This window comes from Malurus melanocephalus, unplaced genomic scaffold, assembly GCF_030028575.1.
Source record: "Malurus melanocephalus ecotype Western Australia unplaced genomic scaffold, MMel_1.1 scaffold_310, whole genome shotgun sequence".
Taxonomy (NCBI): Eukaryota; Metazoa; Chordata; class Aves; order Passeriformes; family Maluridae; genus Malurus; species Malurus melanocephalus.
Window position 1 is genome coordinate 149859 of NW_026623542.1, and position 22164 is coordinate 172022.

A 22164-nucleotide genomic window follows, 5' to 3' on the forward strand; every position below is an offset into this window, starting at 1 on the left:
CCCTTGGAGAGTCACACTGAGATCTTGGGGAAGGAAATGAGACCTGAGAGCCTGCAGAAAACCCAGGTCTTTTCTGTCTGGCAAAGTGTGGGCGAAACGAATCTCTCCTTGTTGAAAATGTTGAGCACAGATATGTTAATATCCCCATGCAACTTCCAGACGTTCTGTTGGAGTGCCTTTCAGGCATTCTCAGCGTGAGTCAAGGGTAACATTTCAATAATTACCTCGTGTGGATGTTCATGAAAATGTGTGTTCCAGAGCTGGTAAGCTGAGGCAAAAACACTAACAGGAAAGTTTCACCAGCAAGCAGAAAGGCATTGCAGCTCAGAGATAAAGGCACTCCCACAATGGTGATGGGAAGGGAATGTCACGGTTGCTGTTCCCTGATCTCATCAAGATGTGTTTAATCCAATGGCTCTCATGCAGGAGTGCAGCCTATTCCCTTGCTTTGTGCAGTGATGACCCCACTGTGCTAATATCAGAATTATGAAAATGTTGTTTTGGGTTATATAAAACGTTCTTCTGTTCACTGTGGGAGAGCAGGCTATTGCTCCAGGGCTTTAAATTGTTGAAGGTAGCTTTTCAGCCATCATTTTAAAGTTTTTTTTTTCTGTAGATTTGTGATGGATTAAAAAAAGAAGAGTATAAAAGAATTTCTTATTTGGGCTTTTAAAAGTTGCTGTATTTTTTGTCACATAAGGTAACCTTATGAATGATTGGATGTTAGAAAAAGATAAATTAAAAAATTAAATTCCAAAGCTGTATGATATGTACGTTGTCCCCATCCCCTCCATATGTGCCATGAACCAAGAACCTGAACTGTCTGCTAATGTCAGAGAAGCAGAAAGTTTCCCCACGTGGATCACATCAAAATTCTCTCTTTGCATGAGAGAAAAATCCAATCCTCTCTGTTGCCATCGCTGTGCTGTGTTTTATTCTGGGGGCCACACGCGGGTTTGGAGTTCTGTGGTAGCTTGGACCTGTTTGGTGCTGTTTGACAAACTCAGCCTCCTCCGAGGGGCTGGGGGCAGCTGTTTGTGGGTTCTGGGTGTGTCAGGAACACATCTCTGTCGGTGCCAGTTGTGACCCTGTGCCTGTTTGTCTGTGCAGAACGGGAACGTGTGCTGCTCGGTGGATTTAGAGTGTCTCAACAACAACTGAGCGGACTGTGCYGAGGGAGGGGAGCTGCTGGAGTCCACACCGACAGGAATCTGTGTGTGTTGTTATTTTACACAGCAGACAGTTGCCAAAGTCTGCAGGCGAGGAAGATGTTTGGGAGTTGCCTTTGGGACCCATCGCTCTGCTCATCCTTGGGTGACTCCCAGCGCAGCGCGTGGAAATCGGTGGTTGCTACAAGTTTTCAGTGTTGTAAAATGACACACCTTTCCTGTCAAGACATTTTGCAGATCTTAAGTTATTTCATGGGTAAACCGATGCTGTATTTTTTGKTTTTAATTTGTGTATTGACAGCATTGATAGAATTCAGCTCTTCTTACTTTGGATCTAGATTTTACAGATAAGACAGCCTGTCGTGATTTTGTCCCATGATATCACACACTTGGTTCCAAGGTCCCTGTTAGATGTATTTATGAAAATATGTATGTATGTACAGTCAAATTGCATAGTACTTATATTTCACAGCTGTCCAATGTTTTAAAGCATTCAAAGGTATGGACAGAGTGAAAGTAATCAAAATAAGTCTGTCTTTAAAAAACTGTAAAATAMAATGCCATGAACTGAAGGAAATGGCAGAATAAGCACTTTCTTCTCCAAACATGCAGAGCAGCAAAAAGACTCCTATAGTGAGAAATTGAACTAAAACCACATCCCACTGCAATTGCACACAGGAAGGAATCACCAGTCATTGCCAGCATTCTGTTGAGTACAATTCCTCTGGATTACACAGCGCTAAAACAGTCAGCAACCCTTAAGACGACATAATTTGAGTTGACTAGGTTAGAATTTGCTTGTATTTGTACCATCATCGATGAGTTCAGAATTTTTCCTCTTTTGTATTTACAGTAAGAATGGTGTCTGTCATCCTCAGCTACTGCTGCCACAGTGACACAGAGGACAGGAGACCTTAATGCTTGGGAACTTCCATTGCCTAATGAACAGCTCTGAAACAGATTTTATCTTTTCTTATTTTATGGCATTCAAAACTACTTAAATTTACTTCATTGAGGACCTCAGTTTAGACAGAAAAATAAATCAAAACTCAGCCCTAAATGCAGGTTAGAGGTTAGATCCTCTTCAACTGATTAGAAATTTTTTTCATGTCGATTTTTTTCATGAGGCTAGAAAGTTTGTGGCGTTAGAACAAGAATATATTTCTATGGCGATGCATCTACAGCTTAAATGTCACATTTTTAATGTGCTGTTGTGTTTTGTTCTGCTCATTTGTGTAGTGTTTTTTCCTTTTTGTTTATTTCATTAAACACACTGAATTTATGGAAAAGATTGCAGAAATAAGTATAGTGGCTACAGTTTGAAAGTACATTTGTGAGTTTTTCATAGTTTCATGCAGAAAATGTGAAAATGATTAATAAGAAAGAAGTGACTATTCAGTAAAAAAAATAGTTGTCTTTTAAATGAAGTACAATTATGTTTATGAAGGGACACTGGCAAACAATATAAAATTACTTTCAGTCATTCAGATAACTTTATTCCCATTTTTTAAACAGGTTTTGTTTTAGTTAACAGCTTTGTGTGGTAAAGTTAAATTTATTTTCTTAAAATGCCCCATCATTTTCAGCTACTAATGTATTGACTCCATTGGCATTGCCCTGATGATTGTATAATAAGGGGAAGAGTTGTGTTTTATATGATACTCMAAGGATGTTTGTAAATCATAATGTCAGCTCATTTTGTATATCACATTGTAAAACCCAATGGTAATTCGGTTGGATAAGATACCCAGTGGGCTGAGATATGAAGGGGAATGATTTAAAATTTGTGGGCATCTAAATAAACTCCTATGTACAGATTGCTTTCCCTTAGTTTTATTAGCAGGGCTCTAAAACAGTGATCAATGTCCTTTCCAGCTTGAACTCACAGTGTTGCAAAAAAGGAGAAAAAGTGTTTGCCCAGAGGTGTAGCATTGGAGTAAGAAATATGTAATTTATACTCAGACAAAATCTTATATTCCAGCCTGTCACACTGACCAATTTCTGAAGCTCTGTAATGGATTAAAGACAGTGCAGGCTCTGAAAATCATTCTTTTCCTTTATTCTGCAGTAGTGAAGCCCTTTCCCAGGATACTTTCAGAAGGCTCCAGACCTTGTTAAGATCATATTTAACAGGAGTTCACACTTTTCCACTGCAGGCCAAGTTTCTTCCMGAGCTCAAATGCAAATTAATTCAGTAAAACCCTTTCAAGATGATTTTATAACAGCATTACGTGCCATTATCTCCAGAGTGGTGCAGCTTGAATTGTTTACACAAAGTCAAAATATTGACACAGACCTGTTTATGTTGCATTTTAAGCAGTTGCCCTGAGTGTGATGAGCTTTTCCTCATGAAGGGATTTGATCACTAGTCACATCACATTTACCTTCAGAGCACTCAGAAGCCCCAGCTCAAAGAGCCCATTTTGGAGGAAAACTTAATTCCCTGTGTCCTRTGTGACCAAGGTAGGTAAGAACTTTCCAAATTACTTTCTTGATGAAATTCCCTGCTCCTTCTAAACATGTGGGCACTAAAATAAAAATGCTGGAAGAAAACAATGTTTATTATAATAGTTTAGGAGAATACTCCTCTTTGTTTGTGAGATGGATGTTGTCTCTGCTCAGGAGAATGTATATATATACATTATATTATAATACAGTTATATTTGTGGTACAATATTAACTTGAGGAGGACTATCAGTCCTCAAACAACAAATGTCTTCCAGTAATGTATCTTCCCCAAAGAGCTGTCAGTGAGATTTCAGGTATATCTGTGTACAAGATTTAATTAATAACATCTTTTCAATCAGATTGCAGTGACGACCAAAACAGCTTCTTTTTTCTTTTTTTTTTTTTTTTTTTTCCTGTGACAGACAATAAAGTTTTACAAAACAATAGGTAAAATGTCAGGAGTGATTACACAAATGGTAGAGTAGATTTTAACAGAATTAAATCATAACTCCTACGAGCAATATGGGAATGTCTCACATCTAATGGTACTTACATAATCATCATTAATGAGGGGTTTTTAAAAGGGCCCCATGATACAGTTTGATGTAAAATTTTAAGTGAGTGTTGTGATAAGACATAATTGTTTGAGGAACATATTCTGCCAGCGGAAAAATGTGCCTGCCAACAAGCTCCTGTTCTTTTTAAGGTGCATCTTTGGAGCTCATTGAAATTTAAATTGGTGTAAGGAAGATTCMTGGTAGTATAAATTTAAAAAAGAAAAAAGAATTAAAAATATCCGATGTGGGGTGTCTGAATGCTTCATATGCAGCAATTCTCTGTTACTGGTTAGAAGTTTGCAATAATTCTGAGTCAACTGTCATTGTCCGGGGAGGTGTTGTTGTACTGCTGGTGTTGCATGTAATCTGCAAATTACTTGCAGGTGCTAACAGGATTATTTTTTGYTATTAACTGCCCATGGATGGTCTTCCATGCACAGGTTTAGGTGTATCCRAAAAGAACGTATATCAATAAGCTGATTAAAAGGGTCAAATTTGGGGTCTTTTTKATGAAACCATCATCAGGAGCTTGACAACACACAGACAAACTACCCCAAAAATCGTGTCCAGTGAAAAAAAAACACAAGCAAGCAAACAAAAACCCTAAAATAAGGTTCCCAAAACCATCTATCTGTCATTTAAGATTTCTACTGCACACTTCAGCTGTGCAGTGCGAGGGATTCACTGATTTCTCATGGGTGGATTTCTGACCGGGAGCCAAATCTTTGCCCCGGCAGCGCCTTACACTTGAATTTTTTTTATTCCTGAATTTGTACATGAGGTTGTTTTGTTTAAGTGCTCTGATTGAAATTGAGTTTGCCTGGCAGGTGGTTCTGTGGTTGCAGCCACAGGTTCTGCAGGGCTGGACACKTTTCCAGAATAGACACAAACCCTCTGACAGTGCCTTCTCTCTTCTCTAATTTCCTTCAAACAACTYCTCRYRTCWTCCCTACTCATTTACCCATCCCAAWGCTCTTTATTTTGAGTGYCTGGTGGGTTTTTTTGGTGTAAATCCMCTCCCRTGAGGAAAGGCTTGGAGGTGCTGCAGCAGATCACACCATCRCTCAAACAAAGCAGAGACCTGGATCTTTTCATGAGTTTAAACCAGAGCTGAAAAATCCTGTTTTCTAATAATGCAATTGATTGATTGCTGTTTGATTAACTCCAAATCTGCTTTCCCTCGGGCAAGAATTGGAAATGTATTTGATGTAATCCAGAGCTTTTTTGCAGTGGTTTGGAGGGATTCCCTTTAGCAGTGTTAAATATGCAGACTTGCTTTCTTGCCTGAATATTATGCAAAATATTCATCCAGGTGCTGGAATGTGTGGGCTTTGCTACTGTTTCTGTATCTCTAAATTGAAAATAGGAAATCCTTATTTAATGTCTGTGAAATTAGAATTAGAGAATCACCAAAATATGTTCAGGTAAGCACTGATTTAAAGGGTAAACTTACCTRTTAAGGTAAGGATTAAAGAAAACCAAGTATGTCTTTAATTTAAAGTAAATTTTCAGGCTGGAGAGGTGATTTTTCAACCTGAACACAGGTTTGGCCATTTACTCATATTTGTATTAAATAGCTGATTAGCTCATTCTTAGCCACACAGATTTCATCTGTGGTTTGCAGGGTAGAAGTCACCTCTTGTGCATGTTTTCATACAAAAACAGTATTTGTTAGAAACTACGGCCAGCACTTTCCCAAAATTAGAAGGAAATACCTCTTGTGGGGTCCTGGGCAATGCACTTTTACTAATTAATAAATTAATTAATTAGTAATGTCAGCAGGAATTACTGAATTGTCTTTTGAATTTGGAAGTATTTTAATTCTACTGATGACAAAAAGTGATTGTCCCCTCCTTTAGAGTTTATTCTTTACTTGATTATTTTGCTGATATCTCAGGCTGTCCCATCACTGCAGTTTTACMACCTGACCAGGGWCTGAGCAGATAATGTGAGGACTAAGCAAAAGAAATATTTGTTTTTATACCCATAGTTAAAAGGCAATTTGTAACCATAACTGTTTTGGTTTTTTCATTTGAATGTCACTTTGTTTTATACTACTCATAGCTAGAAGCAGTGCATAATCTGGGCCTGAGTCTCAAAAAATCTGTTCTCAGTATTAAAGGAACACAGACCTAACCAGCTGCCTGCCTTTGGGGCATCCTTTCTTTTAACTACATCTTGCTTGAGTSTTGAGTGTCACAGGGAGCAAGGGAATTGGATCTCTGACATTTGAAAAGTGCCTCCAGACTGTCCCTGAGAACGGTCAGTTCCGTCTCCTTTCTGCCTGGGCTGCTCAGAACTGGTTCAGCAGGATCCAAAATTTCATTCAGTAAAATCATACCCACGTTTGTGTCAGAAGCCAAGCTGGCAGACTGGTGGAGGGGAGTTCAGATGAGCCCGAGAGCAGACCCACATCAATCCTTAACAAAGCCTYCAGCATCACCGGGAAGTGTTTTGGGATGTGCAGGATGGTGTGAAAAATGAGTGTTGGCTGTGGTTCTGTGTGCCTGTGGAGTTCAGGGGAGTTAAGCTGGAGGTTTCCTGTGCCTGAGTATTTCTCAGCATGAAAGTTCAAAGCTATTTCTCTTCCTGAATTAAAGCATTCTTGTAAGATAGATGGGATTATGGTGTGCACATATATTTCCTCTGCAATTGGGGGAAAAAAGAAATTATCCTGGATGGCTTTTTCACCTCTGAGTGGCCATCTCGTTCTAAGTCAATTGTCAGTGTTTGAGGTGCTATTTACAGAGGAGCTTTTCTAGTGTGAGTAATACTATTGCAAGTGAAAATAGATGGATGTCATCTATTTCAGATGAGTTGATCCRGTGCAAGGGTAGCAGTGAGAAATGYCAGTCCTACAAAAATTATACCCCAGCTGCACTAAAATTAAGAGCTATGCTTTAGAAAAACTGCGTGGTTTGAAAATRTACATTTTTTTCTGGTGATTCAGGATTGTCAATGCTGAATTTGTGTTACTCCTGTCAGTGAGAYTCAGCCCTTGAAGGGAGTTTGAGAGCTTTTGGGAGGCAGCTGATGCTGGAGATGGGAAACAGTGAAACAAAATGCTTGTACTGACCTGCATTCCTTTCAGTGTTTTTGCCCTGAATTTATGCCAAAAGGTGGCCTAACCCTAAGCAAGGAGGAAAAGAACCCGTGAGGACCTTGCCCCCAACACCCAGAAGGTAAGGAAGAGACCTAAAGAGGAACACATGAAATCTTAGGTGCTGAGCAGACAAATAAAACAATGTGTACATTTATTTAGTTCATTGTGGCAATGCCAGGGTGAAGGAGCAGTGCCAGATTCACAGCACTGGCTGTGATGCAGAGAAACCACTCATCCAGCACTCATCCAGGCATGGTGGGGTCTAACTGCACCATGGTGTGTAATAACAGTGCGTGCAGATACGTTTTTGTGCAGAAAATACATCCTATAGGAAACATATCTTTCAACAAGTGTGACCAAAGTGASATRAACTGATCAGCAAATTAAAAAAAAYTGTGATGTGTGGCTGGYCTGCTTGATTTTCAGATTGTACTTTAAAACAGATAAAAATGATTTGCAATGGTTTTAAAATAAGGTTAGGAGCTTCAATGAAGCCTCTCAGCTCAGAGGTGGTCAAAAATTGCAGCTTTTACAATTGCAGAATAGTAAAAAAAGGTCCTGGTTAATGAAATTTTCCATATGTACAGGGTGATGTTTGGTAATCAAGGCAAAAGAAATCATTGAGTCRGAGCTTGCAAATGGAAGGGAGAGAACCAAAAGGAAAATAAAGTATTATGTTGAGTAAGCAGGAACTCCAGAATGAGATTCCTGCATTTTTTTRTGATGTGGGAGTACTGCCTATTGCAAAAATAAATGGTTTATTAAGCTCAGGTTGGCACCAGATGCAAAGAARAGGTACCAGCTCAGGAACTGGAAAGCCATTATCAAGTATGTAATGGGACATCACTGAGTGATCTGGGTTATAAAGATTCTTTTGGCTTTCTGCATGAGAGAAAAGCAAAGCTGAAATCAAGCAAATCAAATTCATATTACCTAATGTTGAAAATATGATGTCATTGGGCAGTTTAAATCAGAAGAGGAGCATGCAAGAGAAACACGTGGGTTGAAGAGCCAGGTGATATCAACACAGGCAATGATGCTTTTAGCAAAGACAAATGAATTTGTGAAGCTGGTGACACTAAATGTGGAAGTGATTTATAGGAAAGTCTTATAAGCCAAGGAAGCAAGGAAAAGGAGTCCAGAGGAGTCAATACACTAAAATACGGTTAGATTTTTTATTTCTGTTTAGAGTGTGGATATGCAAGGCTGGAAGCTGTTTCCACCTGTTATGATTTTATCCAGAGACTCTGCTGGCAGCTTAGAAGGGGTTCCTGGGGGCTTGGAGCTTTGAGAGCAGCTTGCATCTCTGCCTGTCCCACCCCACGTGCCCCCTTCCATCCCTGGTGGAATGTTTCTTGAGTGTTCTATAGGATGGTGAGACTCCACAGWGACGGGATGGTTCTTCCCAAAATGTTCTCAGGTGTCAGCTATTTCATGAAACCAAACCTTGAGGGAGTGCTGAGGTCTCCAGATGTTYAGTGAAGAGCAGGAGGTACCTCTGAGGGAATGCTGGGGGTGTGGATTGAGGCACACAGCTGAGCTGAGCTCCAACCTCCGACCTGATCCTGCTCCAATTCTGTGATAAATGGTAATAATAAAATTGCCATGAAGGATCTAATAATGCAATAGACCATAGAATCACAAACTCTCGAGTTTGAAAGGTAAACAAAGATAAACACTTTATCTCTCTCYGCAGAATCTCTGTATAACCCAACCRTTCCACTCATTTGAATGGTGATGCCATTAGAAAGCTTTTGACACGACRTTGTCTTTAGACATTATAAAGCAAATTGTTTGTTAGTTTGGCAGTAAAGGCTTTGCTRCAGCAGAGCATGCTTTGCAATGATAGAAGCAGATGGTTTACAAAGGTGCAGRATAAGAACTGATTATCGATTTGCTATCCTCTAACAACATCAGTGTCGAGTGATAATGTACTGTACTGCTTGTTACTGAGTAAATAGCTATTTTTATATTGCTTGCTTTCTTGCAAATTGGCTACTAGCAGGAAAAGTAAAATATATGACTGTGTAACATCCTGAAGCAGTAAACAAATTGCTCAGGGGGAACAGCAGTTGAAGCACTGAAGAATATTTGCTGATATTTTTAATTTTTGTCTCTGTCAAAAGGAGAACTTGTCCAAAAGTTCGCAATTCTAATATCAGAGATAATCAGAGTCCTGTTGCTTTACCATTTACTTTTAGTACCTACTGTTAGTTTAGCAAAATACTGAATATTTTCTGTGTTAGYAGAACTCAAAATCACAGGATTTTTAGCTGTCATTGAGCATACAATGAAGCATGAACTTCTTCATTGTTCTCTTTTGGCTCAAAGAAAATTCTAGAAGGTTAAAAATGCAGCTAAAAGCAGGAGCRATATTATAATTCAAGGTGACTACGTAGCACATATAATTAACCATGCAGTAAATATTTTGCCTCTTTAATCCTGGTAGCTTTTAATAGCTTTCCCCACTTCGGGCTGGGGAAGGGAGGGTGTTGTATCTTGGCAAGGTTGTCTTCACCCGAGCTGTTGTTTAAAGAAAACAGGCTCCTTGCAGGTCAAGAATGATGACCATGGTCTGTGGATCTTGTGTGGTTTCTTCACTGGTGTTTAGAGCCAGCAGGGTGGTTTAGAGCCAGCTCAGGAAGGCAGAATTCCCTGTCCTCTGCTCCTGTGCCAAAGGGAACACGTTCCAGTCATTAGGACATAATATACTCACTGATTAGGTAGTAGCGTGGCAAAGCAAATAAAATATTTTACGACAAACTTAAAYAGCAGTGGATTAAAGTTCAGGAGGMCTGGGCATTAAGAAAAGGGCCTTCATCTGGTCAGGGTAGATAGTGGCCATTAAACTGTCCTCTGGAAGATGTGCTGAGCCTTGAATCACAGGAGTGTGTTGGTGTGTGTATGAGTTTCCATTCCTTGTTTTCCCTAATCAATTGCAATTCYTAAATTGTGCTCTCCTCCTTCTTTGCCTCACTCCCTCAGCACCCCTCCCTCCCCCATTTGTTTCCCTTTAGTCTGTTTACGGGCTTCTAAGTGGGAAATAGAAGTTAATTGACTGCTTCTGCTGTATTTAAAAGGGTGACATCCCTAAATCTAATTATGCAGGAGAAGATAATGAATGCCACCTCACTGGTGCATTGCCACCAGCAAAGTCCACTCTTTTTTTTGCAATTCCTACAGGGACTGCAGCACAGGCAGGGGAGGGGGAAGCTRTTCCATTATAAACACTGTGAAAACACCTTGTGCATAAATCCATCTCTCCCTATTGTTGTGAATTTAGAGYGCTCAAACTTAGATAAGATCTGACTGTGCTAATTAGAATGCTGCAGCAAAACCTTCCCTGCTACTGGTACCACACTGATAAATCCCAATGCAAATTCGAAAAAAAGTGTTGATTCATTTCTTAAGTGCATCTTTTTTAAGCCGTGCAGTTTTTTGAAAGTGTACTGGGATTTCTTTTGAAGCACATCTTGACTTTTAAYAAATATATCAAAAGTACTTTAAAATATATCATAGCTAATTTTGCTCTCCCACAAATCCATCACTTTTTATAACGTTTTAACTATTTCACCCTTTTCCTCAACAGAGAGGAAATAGTTCAAATCTCTCGATGGTATGTTTTTCTTTCAATTTTTCTGGTTGTAAATGTTTGGGAGGGGGGTGGGAATCACCCAATTCATCACCCTTGAAAGAGAGGAGGACAGAAATGTGTCCCTCGTGACACCTTGGCTAACTAGACCATAATATATCTAAAAATACCAGGTRAAAAGGCTGTTCTGGGGGAAACCAKCTCCTTGTGGCTGGCTGATTGCTGGGATGGAGAACTGCAGGAAATAAAACCYAACCCTGACAAAACTCTGGGAGCTGACCTGGGGTTTATTTACCTGGCAGCCTCTTSCATCTCTGCTGTCTCCTGTAAGCTCTTCAGTGCTGTTAATGCAAAAAGAGAAATACCTGCAATTCCAKCTGAGGTGCTCAGGCCTCTAATGGCATTCTATAAATGCTTGGCAAGTGTGACACGATTTGCAAAAATCATCTTTTGCTTAATCCTCTTCAGTGCCAAGGGTTCTGAGGATGGGACTGCAAACAAGATGAGAAATTGGAACGTTTATGTGCTGTGGACCGAATGGGAGAGCCTTCAAGTGGCTTAAAAGCAATCGAAGCTTTTCTTCTAACCCGTGGTAAAATATGGATTATCAAAACAAAGTATTATAAAAAAATTGAAGATGACCTCTAGCTGAGCAATCCTTTCACTTAAATCTTGAGAAAAAGCACAGGAAAATGAGAGCAGAAGGCAAKTGCTGCCTGTTGCCACAGCACCGAGCTGGATGTGCAGAACTGTGCTGGAGTTTAAGAAACAGTCTGAGTGAGTTTCTTTCCTCCCATGCACACCTAAGACATATCTCTAAAGCACATATGTGAGATTTCCCACTTTCTGCTCTCTGGAAACTTTGCAATCTGTTGCATAGTTCAAAAGGAGAGGAGGAAAAGCTTTATTTCATGGAAAGGAAYGAGACAATGAGTTAAGAGCTGTCATTTTGGGTTTGTCATCTTTGCTCTTGGTGCCCAGGCTGAATAGCTGCAGGGTTTCTGAGCTCCTGCAAACAGCTCTGATGGGTRTTTCAGAAATGAGCTGCTCCTGCTTTTTTAGATGCAATCTCTGCATCTAAAATGGTTGGGAGGATGTGTGGTGAGAGGGGAAGGAAAAATGTCACTGAGATCGCTGGATGTGCACATTAATTTGTGCTGATCTGTTTGGGATCAGTTCTGCCTGCAGGAAATCTGCCTTGCCAGGCTCTGGCATCATTCCAGAGGCACCTCACTGATGAAATGAGATCTTCCACGTGTGAAGCAGCTTTAAARGCAGATATTGTGTGACAGGCAGCTCTACTTCCCCAACTGCATCAGTGTTCCCGGTCTGCAAAGTGCATTCTGTCCAAAATGTGAGGTTAAAAGTAAAAAGTGGCATTGTCTTTTAATGATAAAATWATTTTTTTGCTGTTATTTTTTAAAATCTAGTAACTGCATCTTTGACTGGCTGGTAGAAAACAGGCCCGTGCTTTGTGCAGGATGATTATTTATTTATTTTAAAAACAAAATCAAGGCTGTCTGTGATTTGGATTTAATTTCACATTTATTTTTCATAGTTTGTTTGCTTAGTAGCTCTGCAGTAAGACARTGATTAGTTAAATCAGTTATACATAAATTCAAAGACTTGTTCTTCATTTTAGATGTTCAGACTTAATTGGATTTAAATCAGATTAAAAAGTGACTTCTGAGGGAAAAATACCCCCAAGCATGCAAAGACGGTTGCTTTTTTTAACTTACCACATAAATGGCARTAGAGATTCTATCTTTATAACATTTATTCCCTCTTATGGGTTACAATTCTATTTAACTTTTAAAGAGAATACTTATATATTAAAATGTTAGCAGGGCAGAGTGGGAGGAAGCTGCTGACATTTCTTTCTCAGAATAACCTGTTTTCTACTCCAGAGTATTTTCTTCAGATTGTAGTGAAATTTAAAACTTAAACATTATGAAAGGAGGTCATTTTATGGTTTTATTTAATATATTAATTGCTGAGAAAAATCACATAACTCAAGCTGTATTAAAGCCATGGAGGAGATTTGGTGTTTCTCCCAGGAGATGCCCGGGTAGATCCAGAGAGTTTCTCCCTTGGGGTTTAAGGGACTGTCAGGGATTTAATTACAGGCTTGGGCCAYGTATGTAAATAAGAATTAGTGAATAATGAAAAGCAGGGTTGGGAGGGTTTGGATGAAGGTGGAGATGGGGCATTTTGGGATATCCAGACGTAACACCCGTGGATCCATCAGATAAATATCCTTGCAGAGGAGCAGAGCCCAGCTCAGTCCTGACTGCCAAGCACAGCTTGTGCTCTAGGGCAGTAGCATTTTGCTGCCTGGCCTTTTTCCTAAATTTGAGCAGTTCTTGATCTGCATTGAGACAAAAAAGGCTTCTGCAGGATCAGGCAACCATGAAGGCAGAGAATCACTGAGGCAATTCCCCATCTGGAYTGATCCCAGGCTGGGGAATCCCACCCATTTTTCCCAAAAATCTGTGTTCTCCAGAGGGTCTGACAATTCCACTGCAGAGATCTGAGAATAACAACCACTGGCTCCAAATGCCTCTGCTCATCTCTGCCATCAATTATTTAGGCRAGGAAGATTTACATGAAAATTAATCATTAAATTTTGAATCGCTGCTTTACATCAATAATGGAACGCCTGCGCCAAATACAAACAGATAAAGAGAACGGGATGAGAAATCATCATTAATACACAAAAAGAAAAGTAATATTTTAATGAAACTATAMAGCTCATTACTGCTTTATGACAGAGGGTTACTGTCAGTGACCTCAAATAGACAGCTTCATATGCCAAAAGGGAAACCTTCTGTTTAATCTGTCGTAAGTGATGTTGGCATCTTAAAATTGTGTGAGTTGGATTCTGCTATATTCCACAAACTGGTCATTTTTGGTATCAAAATAATTTTATAAAAAAAAATTAAACTTAAAATAATATATAATAATAACTTAAAATATATAATATATAATAATAACTTAAAATTGCGTAGATTTTAATACAATCTTAATTTTAATACAGGTGTGAGCATCCAGAAGGATCGTGGTAGACACTGTTCAAATTGTTTAAACCAATTTTGTAGGTATATATCTGGAGAAAAGAGATTGAGTCTGAGACTMTGCCTACAAAAACCCATTTAACTGTTAATATTCAAATTATTGCCAATCACTACAATTGTATCATTAGCCTAAAAATGCTGGATATGCTTCTTAAAATACTGTAAACTCAAATTTTAGCTTCTTTCTCTCCTAACCTCAAAGTAAATTTCTCAGGCTCCTGTACAGAAAAAGCATGGAGAATAAACAACCTGTATGCATCAAAACCTGCAAGTAAATAAAACCAACTCATTMTTTATTTTAGTAACATGATGTACATGTTATATATGGAATTTCTGAGTGATTGGTGATGAGAAAAGTGCAAACTCAGRTCCAGCACTGACCTAGAAATCACTGAGACCCTACAGTGTATGTGATAAGTACAGATGCTTTTCTAACTTTATTTACTTTTACCTTGCTGGTGGATCTTTTCAAAATCTGGTGTGATGGAATCAGCTCCCAGGGCATTCTGTGGCCTACATCTGTGAATGTAAAGTAAGGAAATGGTAAGTATGACAAAATATTTTACATAATTTTTGAAGTTCTGCACTACTCCTTGACCTGCTCCTACTCCCTCATTAAATGTTGTTTTCTTTTTGATACAGATTTGTYGTGCCATTTCCCTTCTGTATTTCGCCAGATTGCCACCTGTAGTGAATTAGAGGGAAGACAAGCATAAAGTCAATTCCCCTTGCTGTAATTCCCCAGATTTTAGAAGGGAAAGACATTTATTTAATTTGCTTTGCAACCYGTGAGCTCATGGGGTTCATTAATTTCTCAAGAAGTAAATAAGTTCCAGTGGTTTGCCCTCCTATTTATCGCTTTTTGTCTGTTCCTGTTTCAGCTGGTAATTCAACCTCTGCCTCTTGCTTGAATGAACTCTGTGAAGGAAACACATCTGGGCTTTTGCAGCTCGGGGCACAAGTGTGCAGAAAACAGGAAATTTTTGCTTAATTGCTCTTGTAATCGGCACCRCACGGCTTTGGGAGCACAGGGGGCACAGAAGAGTGGGATGTGTTGCACCAACAGGGACCAGTAGGGATTATCCCTATCCCAGTCCATGTTTTACTGTCACTGGGGTGGGTTTCTTGGGTTTCTTGGGTATGGATGTTCCTGCTTTTGCATTTCCCTTTGAGAGTCACGAGGAGAGCTCCTGGCCCTGCCAGATGTTATAGATATGGAGAGGAAGCTGCAGCCTGCTTSTCTGCTGTCTTAGCAGAAGGGAAACACAATCAGGTGAGGAACTCTCATTAATGAAGCCATTTTATTAGCAGCTTTTGGTGGGGTGGAAGAAAAATCTGTCTGCATTTTTGTCTCTGCTTTAAATAGTAAAATGGAAAATTACCTCCATAACACTGTTTTTCACTCAGTGAATTATTTTACCATCCAAAGCAGATGCCRCAGAAAGAGTTGTGGTTGGGAGGCACACAGTTATTTATCTCAGTCAAAGTGTCTCAGTTAAAAAGCTATCAGYAGGAKAWAATAATAATAATAAATACATATGGCATTTGGCTAGAGGAATACAAGATTACACTAMACAGAACACATTTCTAAGAGAGTAATTGTAACTAATTAGAAATCTCCAGTTATGCTTAGAGTTGTAAGAAAGTGAAATCAAATTTAATTATGCAAGGTCCCGGTTGTGCCAAAGGTGTTGTAAAGAATATCTTTATGGAGACATTCAGTGTAACAAACTGGCTCGTGTTATTATTAGCGTGCTCAGTTGCACATTTTCTTTATGTTAGTTTAAAGTTTAATGATGGTGTTTGTGGGACTAATTACCAAGGATCTGTTTGTTGGGATAGTCACCCAAAAYGTTTTTGCAGCGTTAAGGTATTGATGACTCCAAAGCATCTTTGATAAATTCCTTAAATGTTCTCTGACAACTCATTGTCCAGGCATGCTGAAAAGGGGAGCTWATCCTTCACAGTAACTGCAGATAAAAATCTGAATACACAGTGAGAATATCATGCATCYCCTCCCTGAGGAAAAGGATTCTGGCTGGGTAGCCCAGACAGTGAACCAAGGGTTTTTCCAATGGCACTCCCTGTGTCTTGACCTGGGGAGTCATTATTCCCCATAGTGAAAACAGATCTTAGGTGTCAGTGTGGTCATGGGGGAGCACTGATCGTGAGGAAGATGCTGTGATGTATTAGAAGGATGTGGGATGATTGAATGCAAAAAAAAAAACCTGCTATTTTTGGAACTGATGTACAAATCAGGGATGGTTTCTGGATTAGGCTGTGCAGTCCAAAACATTTTCCCATTCTTTTCTGGCAGCTCTGTTCCCCACTGCAGCCTCTCTGGAGGTGATGATAGCAACATGGATAAATGAAGCTTGCAAATTCATGCAAACCTTCCCACTGATTTCGTCAGGCTTTCCTGTTGGAAAAGAAAGGGTGATTGTTGCTCCTGACAGTAACCTGGGGTGGGATTCACTTCTCTCCACCTCAGGCACCTGTGATGTGTGTACTTTTGTAGCTGAACTGGGCACTCCAGGCTTCCCTTGTTAGTTAATGGGARTGRTTAGMTATTTTTAKCTATTTTTATCTATTTTTAGGCATGACTTACCTGTCCTATTTTAGAACTCTATTTCAATGCATGATGAATTATATGACATCCATTAACAATTCAGCAGAGAGTCTAATCCAAGCACTCAGATGTGGACCTCTTAATTGATTTWTTTGGATCAGTTCTACCCCATCTGCCTAGGTCCTTAAAGCACTGGGTRTCTTCCAAGGCTAAAACCGAGGCAGACAGTGAGAGAGGCAGAGCAGGGAGCACTTTGGCTTTCTTTGCCCAGATTGCTGCATGTTTTCAGGTGTGACTTTGGCAGCTGAATTCTTGAATTGGCTGTGGTCATTTTGTACTGTCAAAAGTGTTGTTGGTCCTTCTCTAGGAGCAGTATGGTCTCCATCTAGCTGGAAAAAGAAAAGGAATTTTAGTTGCCTTCCCTCTCAAATATCTATTGCTGCGTTTTTGAATTCTTTCCTCTGCCTTGCCCTATCCCAGCCCTCCCTTTCCTTGTGGTTCTCTGTCTGAACCCCAGACCTGGCAATGCTCTGTAGCTCCTCTGAGGCTGCCAACCTTCCTTTCCTTTTGCTGAACCTGAGCAAAGAGGATCCCTGGCAGAGAGGAAGGAATGTCAGCTGAGCCTCGATAGTCACTGCCGTGAGACCTGCAGTAACAAATCCCTGCATGTGACCCACTCCCCTCTGCCTCCTGCAATGGATGGAGAGCTCAGGTTGGAAGTGGGGAAGGCTGGGTGCTCTTCAAGCAGGAATTCAAGATGGAAACAGCAGAAATTCCCCTGTGCAGGCAGCAAGTCCATAGGAAAATGGTACAAGAATGATGAGACTGCTTTGTCTCCCACACCACCCTCCCACAGCTGGCTCGTGGTGTTCTCCACGTGACAGAACTCGTGTGCAGCTCATCTCTGAGCCTCTGACTACTGCACCAGCCCCTTGGTGACACCACAGGCCACCAGTGGCTGCCCACACCCTGCCTGGAAAACTACTGGGAGGATCAGCTGTGCCACCAGTAACAGAACTGGGATTGAATTTTTGATTTCCAAGCCTTACTTGTAGCCTGAATATCGRTGCATCTCTTCCTCCCCTTGCTTTTTAATCTGAAGGGTTGATCTTCAACTTGTTTCCTCCCTTTTCACACCCTGCAGTTGTCAGTGCTGTAGAAATCTGCTGGATATTTATTTTAATCCCAGTTCTGACCTGAGTGTGCATACCAGCTGTCTAATGATGTCATGAGATCTGCCATCCCTGAGCTCGGTCTGGATCYGGTATCTGTTCTAAACTGGAATATCTGTGGACTCACACACAGAATGGGTTTCCATTTCCTCTTTTSCCAGCTTGCATGGTGAATCCTGGACTGAGGACACCAAATCACTCTTTGTTCTGCTCAACATTTGCATTTTGTTTCCAGGCTGTCATTCCAAACAGATGATGAACTTGGCCAGTGATGAATTGCTGAGATGCTTTGGATAAAGGGTGAACTACATGGACAGAATTTCTTCTCTGCAGGAGAAGTGCAGATGTCCAAGGATGTGTAGGATGCAGAGACCCCTCCATGTGCAAATGATCCTTTTTAAGCCCAGGCAGCAGGTTCTGGCTGTATCAGTTACTGCACGTCCAAAATGTGTCCTGATTCTAGAGGAATAGCAYAAAATACATGAAATGCAAGTCATTTTGGCAGTCTTAGGGAGCTCTGTCCTACAATTCTTTCCCCTTCTGCTTCTCTCGTTGCTAATGAAACAGCTGCTCTTTGGTTTCAGGCTTTAACCTATTTTTAGAATCCTTTTATGCTCTTGGCCCTTTGAAATGCATGAATTGCTGTGAAAGAAAGCTGGTGTCATTGCTGGGAGGAAGGCCTGCAGGTGAAGTCATGTCTGGTAATGAGAGACTGTCTCACCAATTCATCTCCTCTTTTCCTTCATTTCCATAAAGCAGCCCAGTTCCCCTGAGCACATGGTTCCATACCTTTCCTGATTTTATTTAAGCATTGGAATTATATCAGCCACAGCCCTTCATTAGCACAGAGCCAGCAGATAACTCCCTCCTTTTGGGGGGACTTTATTCCCATATTTAAGCCCCTGTTCCCACTGCAGGAATGTGCTGGCCCAAMGTAGAAGAGGAAGGGGAGGAGCTCAGTGTCCAAGGAAAGAAGCTGGAGAACATTGCAGAAAGAAGGGAGCTGTGAATGAAATGGGGCAAGTGGAAGGTAGAGTCTATTTACTGGATGAGTATTAAACCCTGTTTCTGTGAGCTGCTGGGTTCTCTTTGGGATGTCAGGATTTGCCACAGTGCAGCAGGATTTCACTGGGAGAAGGGCTGTGGGTGGGCAAGCAGAGTGTATCATCATCTAAAGAGTCAGGTTATCCTCATGACTGGATTCTGCAGTAATAAAAATAATTCTRTAATCATTCTAACAAGTGAGGATGCCAAAGACAAATCCAGAATCACTGAATTGGTGCAAACTCTGCCCTGCCCAATATGCCCATAGGTGTGACTTTAAATGGGATATAAATCATGGCATTACTTCATCAGTTATTTACCACCTACAATTAATTAATTCAGCCCTGAAGTAGCTTAAGCAGCAGTTCCTTCTGGGATTTGCAGTTTGTAGGCTGGAGGCCCATCTGTGTCTCAGCTGACACTAATGAACACGCTGTGGTTAACTGAAATGGGAACAATCATACCCAGTGTCTTCATTGCAGTGCTGACAACCTACTCACTTCTTTCAAAATCCAAAAGCCAGGCTCAGCTCGTTTTGGATGATTAAAAAAGGAATTTTTATTTTTGCTCCCTGGTTCCCTGAGTTCTCTCCTGAAAAAAAATGTTTTTGATTTGATCAAACAATTCTGTCCTTCCAGGCAGCCTTTTATTCTCATTGCTGCAGCCATTTCTGCCTTGAGGCAGTGAAGAGGACTCCTGTTTGCTCTGCATCCTTGCACAGTTCTGCTGCAACTGAGACATCTCCAGTGTGTCTGCTAAAAGGCAAGAGGGTCTGAACACAGCAAGGTCTGCCTTTCTTTATTTGTGGTTGAAAAATGTGGTTTGAATTCTGCACCTCAGAGAGGATCTAACAGCAAAATGTGTCTGAGCTGTAATGGCAGATGCTGCTGCAGCTTCATGTGAGCTCAGTTACTTACAGGGAGGTTTGCACAGAGGGAATTATCAATAACCTGTAACACCCTTGCTTTGCTGTTGCCTTTGCATAGGTCCCATCATTGCATTTAAAATCACATTTTTCTGGATGTAGTATTACATAGATTGTAAATATCTGTCATGTTTCCCCCCCTGCTCAGAATGCAGCCACCCCTGACACCTATAGAGTGTTTTGTGTTCTCATTTTCACGGTAGTCAATAAAGTTTAGGAAGCACATTTTGTTAAACAGAGCGTGGTTAGGGAGGGAGATGATCAGGAAAAATCATCCTCCCTGAGATTATAAGTATTAATTCTTACCTGTTTTTCCCACCCTTACTCTCATTTGAGGAAAAACTCAGGCATTTGCTTTCACAAGATATTGCAGCTGAAAACACAGCATTAAAACAGTGTTGGGTAAGTAGAAGGGACAGCCCGATGGAAGTGATGGATGGCAGCAGCTGGAGAGGTACTGAAGGTGTCTGCCATTTCTGGAATTGATAACTGGGGTGTAAATTAAGCTTTGTGGCTTTATAATTGTGCATTTGACTCTGTCTCCAGCTCCAACTCTGCTTTCTGTCTGTGCAGCTCCCAGCAGAGACTTCTGCTCTGAATGGATCACTGATTTGGGGACTGCTCGGTCTCAGATGACCACAAGCTGAAATTTTGGGATAATRTTGCTCTGTGGTAACCTCATGTGGTAATAAGTGACCTCAGATGACCATGAGCCCAAATTTTGGGACATAGATCATCTGTGGTAACACCCTGTGATAAGTGGTGGTCTCAGGATGACCCCGACCTGAAATTTTGGGTACAGAGGTACCTCTCTGTGCTAATTTTGGGTCCACTTCTCTGTGCTGATTAATGCTTTCAGATGACCATGAGCCAAAATTTTGTTGTAAAGGTGACCTCTAGTAATCCCATCTATTAATTGGTGATCTCAATTAACTCTCTGTGCTAATTAGTGACCACAGATGATGCCCATGTTGTAACTGTTGACTTCTTCTGCCCCCAGACACGCTGTTCATGTGATTTTGGGGTCACCACATCAKCTCCTAGAGGTCAGTTCCAGATGCCCATGCACCAAATTAACTCTGCAGAGCAGCTCAGGCCCATTCCATTCTGCATTTCCTGCTCAGAAATGTCCCCATGAGCCCTCAGTGCCCCTTGAAGTTATTGGGGACCAAATGTTCTTCAGGAMATCCACTGAGATCATCCTGACCCCCAAAAGGCTTTTGGGCTCACTGGGGCTCAAGAATCAGGCCCTACAATCATTTGTCATCCCCCTATTTGGTTTTGTGGGATCATTTGGGGTCACTGAGGTTCCAGTTACACCCTTGGGGTGTCCCAGTGTCAATTCCTGCTGAAGGGTGACATCCCAGCCCCTTTCAGAGGCTCTCTAGACAAGATTTGCATTTCATACTTGCCCTGAGTGCAGCTTTCAGGCAATGCCCCGTGAGGGGAGCACATGAAGAGTAAAATGGGGATCCCCATGAATCTCCCCCTCCATTCCCCCYGATAAAAAGCACAGTTTAACAATGATGTCAAAAACAGGAAAGGGGAAGCAGCCCTATGTTATTTCGGGAGAGAAGGGTAAGAGGCAGTTGGTTTTCCTCAGAAAGCTGTTATGAAATGGATAGGAAGTGTCTTCCATCTCTTCCCATCACATGGAGTTTCAGCAGAGGCTTGGCCCCAGCAGGACTCTGATGTCACCCATCCCCTCCACCACTGCCCTCCTTCTCTGGGCCTCTTGGAACTCATTGCTTGARTTCCTTCAGCTCTCCATTTTGGGGTTTTGGCCACCCAACCCAGCTGATGGCACCCAGAGCTACAGAGCTCTGTATCTACTGGGGAGCTACAGAGAGGATCCACTTCTCAATATCCATGCAACATCTGCTTGGAGACCCTTCTGCTCTGTGCAAACCCAGTGGCAGACCTCTGTGAGCTCTTAAAAATTTGATTTGTCTTTGCTTCAAGTATTTAGAGAGAAATTGTCCTAGCTTTCATTAAAAAAAAAAAAGAGAGAATGAAATCCACAAAAAAAAATCCCTAAAGCAGTGAGGGGATTGGATTGGAAAAAAGACCATAATCCAAATTATTCCAAGGGAGGAGGAGGGAGATGGATCCCTTCAAATCAGTGTTAAAACATGCACTGAACCTACTGCAGCCAGTACAGAACCAGTTTCAGTCCCCACTCTGTGTTCAATAGGTTTGCTCATCCTTTCAGAAAAATTTTATTGTGGTGTGACTCTGTSCAAAGCAGTGCTCAGAGCAGAGCATTAGATGGTGTCCAATGAACTCTGAGTCTGCCAGAATGCCAGAAAGCAAAATACCAGGTTCTCAGGTAAACTCTGGGCAAGCCAGGTAATACCAATGTTGTCGGCTTGATCAAAAATAATATTTGGGTCTGTATTTAATAGTTTTCTTTCAGAGCAGACTGCTTTTCATTACCATTTTAAATAGACATTACCACCATAGTTAATAACTTTCATGGTATTTTTACCCTCCAGCAACTTTATTATTTAT

The 22164-nt window shown here is 40.9% G+C and overlaps 1 protein-coding gene across 1 annotated transcript in view; it reads left to right on the forward strand.

Moving 5' to 3' along the window:
* The window catches only part of LOC130580056 (protein kinase C-binding protein NELL1), a gene marked incomplete at its 5' end in the record, with an annotated part of 133232 nt that extends 129566 nt beyond the window's left edge, over positions 1–3666 (forward strand). Inside the window, one exon of the mRNA XM_057377318.1 lies at positions 1111–3666. Within this exon, the coding sequence (XP_057233301.1) occupies positions 1111–1161 (51 nt within the window). The remainder of the gene's footprint in view (positions 1–1110) is intronic.
* Positions 3667–22164: the final 18498 nt, after the last annotated feature.